General features: G+C 33.1%; 1 protein-coding gene across 1 annotated transcript in view; it reads left to right on the top strand.

The window, feature by feature from the left end:
• The first annotated feature begins 278 nt into the window (after positions 1-278).
• Positions 279-6,000, top strand: part of Su(var)3-3 (lysine-specific histone demethylase Su(var)3-3) — a 648,388-nt gene continuing 642,666 nt past the window's right edge. The window contains exon 1 of the mRNA XM_090409239.1: positions 279-580. Within this exon, the coding sequence (XP_090265365.1) occupies positions 419-580 (162 nt within the window). The 5' untranslated portion in view covers positions 279-418. The remainder of the gene's footprint in view (positions 581-6,000) is intronic.

Raw genomic sequence — 6,000 nt, 5'->3', positions numbered from 1 at the left:
CCCTTCCAACTACTAACCGCGCTTAAACTTACTTCACTGAGCCATTAGTAGCAGAGGCTCTACCAATCGACCAACCTTTGCTGGCAAAGTCACTGGAAGAAATTTATTAATGTTAATTAAATACATTTTCATAAACAATGTTTTATTATTATTATTTTTTACTAAAGTAGTTATTTAAATTTAAAAAAAAAATTTTTTTTTGGAGTATAATCTATTGTTTGCACTCGTATCTACGCAACTAAAGTTAAGATATACTGTAAAACAGTATACATTTCGATTTAGTACGGCAATGAGCCTGTGTCATACAGCACGTGGATGATGTTGTGGATGTTTTGACAATTGGCGGTGCAATTTTTAAAACTCTATACGGCGTGGGTATTTTTCCAAGGATTGGTTCGTATTGTTTAGGTGTGATACCATGAGTTCTGTATCTGGCAGTTCCGAAGAACGTAAACGTTCAAGCCCACATGAGATTGAATTGACTACCTGTGCCGGTGAACACGAAAAACAAAGTGGCTCAGCTGGAACTAATATATGCGATGACCAAACTCGACGATCAACGAGGAGGAAAAAACCGAGAGTAAGTAACTGAAGAGGAGAGGAAAAAGCACTTTGTTATTAAGGATATTATTATATTTCTATCATATGATTAAGTATTTAATATTTTATTCTGTCAGTATATCGTAATCAGCACTTAATTTTTGCACCCGAAAGGAAGAAAGGAACTCAGCAGAATTTTGAATTCAGAAAAATAATATCTGAATAGTTGATATGAATAACTCAAAAAAGTAAATAAATAAACCCCTATGAATATAAACATTTCTTTTATTTGTTGGAGTTTTAATTTGAAAAACTATAATTGTCAGAAGTAACTTGTATTTTTTTTTTCTCTGAGAAATGGAGTAAGCTTTTAACTGAAAATGTTTGGTGCAAAGAAATTGCACTGACAGTTTCCATAGAGAAAGGAACCAATCAAATGTAATGACAAATAATTAGGAACACTATCATCACATCCTCACACTACCGCTAAACTTGCAACTGAAACTGTTTAGTGCAAAGAAAATTCATTTCCCGAGAGAGAGAGAGAGAGAAGTAATTCGATGTAAAGACATAATTAAGAACACCATTACATCACACACACACATTCTTTAATAAGACATGAGTGGAAGAGATATCACTGCAAATTTTAGATGAATATGCTAAAGAATTTTTGCATTTGATGTGGTTTAATGAGAACTTAGCAGTTGGAAAAGTCCCAAGGGATTGGAACAAGTATAGTGGAATCGCTGCATGAAAGTGATGATATAAACAGAAAGAATCAAATTTCATATTGGCTTATATTCTGGTGGTTGAAGATTTTGAAGAAAAAAAAAGTACAGAATTTGACTGATGATGATAGGACTATCTTTGAATGCAAACATTGGTTTGAAAGGTTTTGCTTTAGCCATTTAATTACATTTTATAATAAATCGATAGCTGTATTAGGTAAGCTGGATTGCATTGAGAGTGGTGAGTGAGTGGAATGGATTGCCATAATTGCTTGTGAGTTCCCTGATGGTGAATGAATTCAAGAAAAGGTATGATAGGATTTTTGTGTATGTGGTTGATTTGGGTTTCCTGCGATGAGTCTCTCTCCAGACTCCATGGAGATGTCATAAATAATAACAATAATCCTTGCCACTCTAGGCAAGCTGATTTCCAAAGGAGTGGAAAGAGGACAAAATTGTTCTGTTTTATAAAGGAGGTGATAAGAATAAGGCTTTGAATTATAGGCCAGGCTCTGTGTGTCTGTGGTTAAAGTGTTTGAGAGGTTAGTGAGAACCAAGATCCAGAATGAGGTTGAAAAGGACAGCATGGGTTTGCTAAATATAGTGTTTTAGACCTACTTATTACAACATTGTGACCAGTGCTGGATTTACATATAAGCTAAAAAAGCTACAACTTAGGGCCTTGCAATCTGCTGGGGCCTCAAATAAAAAAAAAAAAAAATATATATATATAAAAATTGATAAAAAAAAATATTCGTAGAAAAATCACTCAAATGAAGTCAGACACCATCTTTCAAGACAAGATTGAGTTAGTTTTCCCTAATGTGGAAGCAATATTACGACTATTCCTGTGTTTAATGGTAACAAATTGTTCAGGAGAAAGATAATTTTCACAGCTAAAGAGAATAAAAAATGAACTGAGAGCAACTATGTCTCAAGAAATATTGTCTGCACTTAGCATCATGTCTATAGAAAGTGATAAGTTACGTAGCATATCTTTTGATGACATAATTAATGATTTTGCTTTTGGGAAATCAAGAAAGAAAATGTTTTAAGTTATATCTTAGAGCCTTTTAGAGGATTATACAATATAATTATTTCTATTAAATATTGTTGTTTTATAACAGTTTATCAACTCCATATTTTCAATATTAATTTATTATATATATATGTACCTGTATTATTTGGAATTTTGGGTACCCAATTTATGTGATGTCTACTGTCAAATTTTCACCTGAATAAAAGATTAATTTTTTATATACTACCAATTATGTTGTTATATTAATTTAATTTTTACTTTTTATTTTCCTATTTTAATTTAAAACTTTCTGTTCTATGAGCCTTATTTGTCATTTTTAAAACCCTTTAATTATATAATTATTTTTGTGATTTTGTAAAAGCATACTTTATTATTTTTTTAATAAAAATTAAAATACAATATATTTTTCATATATTAAAAAGGCATATATATTTTAAATTTTTCTGAGACGAGCTGACGTAATTTAAAACAGTAGGGGGCTGCTGGATTTTGTATAGCTTAGGGCCTCAGCAAGTCTAAATCCGGCCCTGATTGTGACAAATGCATTCGAGAAGAGAGAAGCACATACAGTAACATATTTAGATTTTCAAAAATCTTTGATATACTGCCACATGACAAGTTGATAATTAAATTTGGACAAGTTAGGTTGGATAATAGATTAGCACATTGGATTGGAGGTGTGCTGTCTGATAGGCATCAGCAATTTGTGTTTGGGAGCAACATCCTGGAAGAGGCACTAGTTGTGTGCTTCATGATTTGTTTTGTGGCCAATTGCTGTTTTACTTGTATGTTAATGATATTATGGATGATGTGTAGTTGCGTTGCAGATGATGCAAAGTTAAGAACTGTGAGAAGTACAGTAGATAGTGTTGCTTTACAAAAGGATTTGAATAGACTGAATGAGTGGAGATTCTAAGTCCTTGGATTTTCATTGAGTATATGTGCATAATGGTTTTAGTTGTTTAGGTGAATGATTTATACCTTTTACATTTTTTTGATTGTTTCTATAATCCAGACTGCTGAAAATTTAGAAAATGCTTATCTTATACCCATTAGTGGATGTTCATGTAGGTGCATTTAGGGGAAATGCTGAAGAGTATTAGCCAGGTTTATTGCTAGATTTCTTGTAGTTCTTTGTGGAGATATTATCATCTTCTCCTCTCTTCTCTGGTGCATATAATTAACGAAGATTGGTTAGTTATATCAACACAGCATAACATTCTGTCTTGTGATCTCCTTTTTATCTTTTCATAACTCTTAACGCCGGCTAGCATCATTATGTTAATTATATATGAAATTCTTGGTCTGCACAGTCCCCTCCATTATTTCTGTAATCAGTTCCCCCCCCCCCCCCCATGCTTCAGATGATGTCCAGTTAGACTTTTCTTCTCTTGTTGGTATGGTTCATTAGTGTGACACTGCTCTTCATGAACTATATTTAGAACTTCTTCATTACTTTTCTTTCTATCCATCTAATTTTTATTATCTTTCTCCAGCACCAAAAATTCAAATTCATCCAACTTTTTGATGTCTTGTTTTGTTTTGTTAGCATCCAGGCCTCAAAACCATATAATGCAATGCTCCATGTGGATGTTTTTACTAACCTTTTTTTGAACTAGATGCTAAGTTCAAAAATGTTGAAAAATGCTTGTAAAAATGTTTCTTCTATTGTAGAATGTCTTTTTGGCCAAGATTATTTGTGCTTTAATATCTGATTGGTTTTATCCATCTTCCACAATAAGACTTCCAAGATATTTAAAGGTATACCTGTTGTATACCAAGATATATCTGTTGTATTGGGTTATTATTTATTTCCAGGTTTATTTTCATTGGATTTACTTTACTTGCAATTAATACTTTTGCTTTCTTATAATTAATTTTTAGGATGTACTCTGTGAAGATTTCCTCCATCTTTGTCATGTTGGATTTCAATTTGATTTTGTTATCAGCTATACTGCTATATCATCCACAAAACCGTAGCCAGTTAATTTCAATTCCATTTATCTTTTAGTTCTATTAGTTCTTCAATTTATTTATTGCATCGTCAATATAGAGATAAAACAGTGTGGGTGAAAGAGAGCAACCCCATCTTACACCTCTATGTATTCTTGCTATTGCGGTTTCTGTTTTATTGCAGGCTGTTTCTATTAGGGCTTCTTGGTGCTTGTAAAGATTAAATATGAGCGTTCTATCTCTCCAAACTACCTTTATTGTTTTTAGGAGGCGAAACATTTGGTTCCAGTCAATAGAAGGCTTTCTCCAAGTCAAGAAAGACTATCAGAGTGTTTTGATTATTTTCAAATCTTCTTTTGATAACTGTTCTTAGAGCTAGGATTGCTTCTCCTGTTCCCTGTTGTTTCCTGAATCTGAACTGGTCATTGCCAATATACTCTTCTACCTTTTTGTTAGATTTTTTTGTATAATTTTTAGTAGTATTTTTGAAGCATGTGATATTAAGCTTATTGTTCGATAATTTTCACACTTGTTTGCATTATTTACTTTAGGAATGGGTATGATAGAGCATTGTGTAAAGTCTTTGGGAATGATCCCTATTTTATATATCCTTTATGATCTTGAAAAGGTACGACTTGAAAAGGTACGATATTAAGCTTATTGTTCGATGATTTTCACACTTGTTTGCATTATTTACTTTAGGAATGGGTATGATAGAGCATTGTGTAAAGTCTTTGGGAATGATCCCTATTTTATATATCCTTTATGATCTTGAAAAGGTACGACTTAGTTATGTTTCCTGAATATTTTCTTAATTCTGAGGGGATGTTATCAATGCCTGGTGCCTTGTTAGCCAACAATTCATTTAGTGCCCATTCATATTCATCTTTTAATATAGTTGGACCAATTTCTTCCACATCAAGTCATTGCATCTTCTATAGCCTTGGCATCTAGATCTTTTTGACTTTATAGATCTTCTAAGTACTCCTTCCATCTTTCCAAAATTTCTTCCTTATCTATAAGTATGTTCCCCTGTTATTATCATATAGATCTTCAAACATGAATCAAAATATGGGAACAAAGTTAGAATAGTGTATTTGTATTCTTTTTAGGAGGCAGAACATTTGGTTCCAGTCAATATTATCGAAGGATTTCTCCAGATCAAGAAAGACTATCGGAGTATTTTGATTATTTTCAAATCTTCTTTCGATAAAAAAAAAAAAAAAAAGAATGATAAAATAATAGTCGATAGTGTAGAAGCCGTGAGTAACTGTGAAAGTTTTGGAGATGGTTTTGTTTGGGAGAGTGAATTTCGATTTAGAATGATCGACTTGCAGAGGGAGATAGATGGGCTGAAAGAGGAGGTGGAATGTCTTGTGAATGAGATGAGATGTAGGAAAGATGAGATGAGGAGAATGGAAAAGATAAATGCAAGGTGAATCAGAGTAGGAGAGGGGGAGAGTTTTGGGAAGGATAGGAGAGGAAAGCATTTTGAGATTGATAGAAGAGGAGAGAATGGAAACAGCAGGAGAGAGGGAATGAGAGCGAGAGGTATGGGAATGTAGAAGAGGAGAGAATGGAAACAGTAAGGGAGAGTGGATGAGAGAGAGGTATGGGAATGTTAGAAGACGAGAGAATAGGAGCAGTAGAGGAGATGGAATGAGAGAGATGTATGGGAATTATAGAAGAGGAGAGAATGGGAGTAGTAGAAGAGAGGGAATGAGAGAGAGTTATGGGAAT

This window comes from Typopeltis vanoorti, chromosome 19, assembly GCF_054136105.1.
Source record: "Typopeltis vanoorti isolate ZY-2024b chromosome 19, IOZ_Tvanoo_1.0, whole genome shotgun sequence".
Lineage (NCBI taxonomy): Eukaryota > Metazoa > Arthropoda > Arachnida > Uropygi > Thelyphonidae > Typopeltis > Typopeltis vanoorti.
Note: the sequence above shows the minus strand (reverse complement) of the source record. Positions and strands in the feature narration are given on the sequence as shown.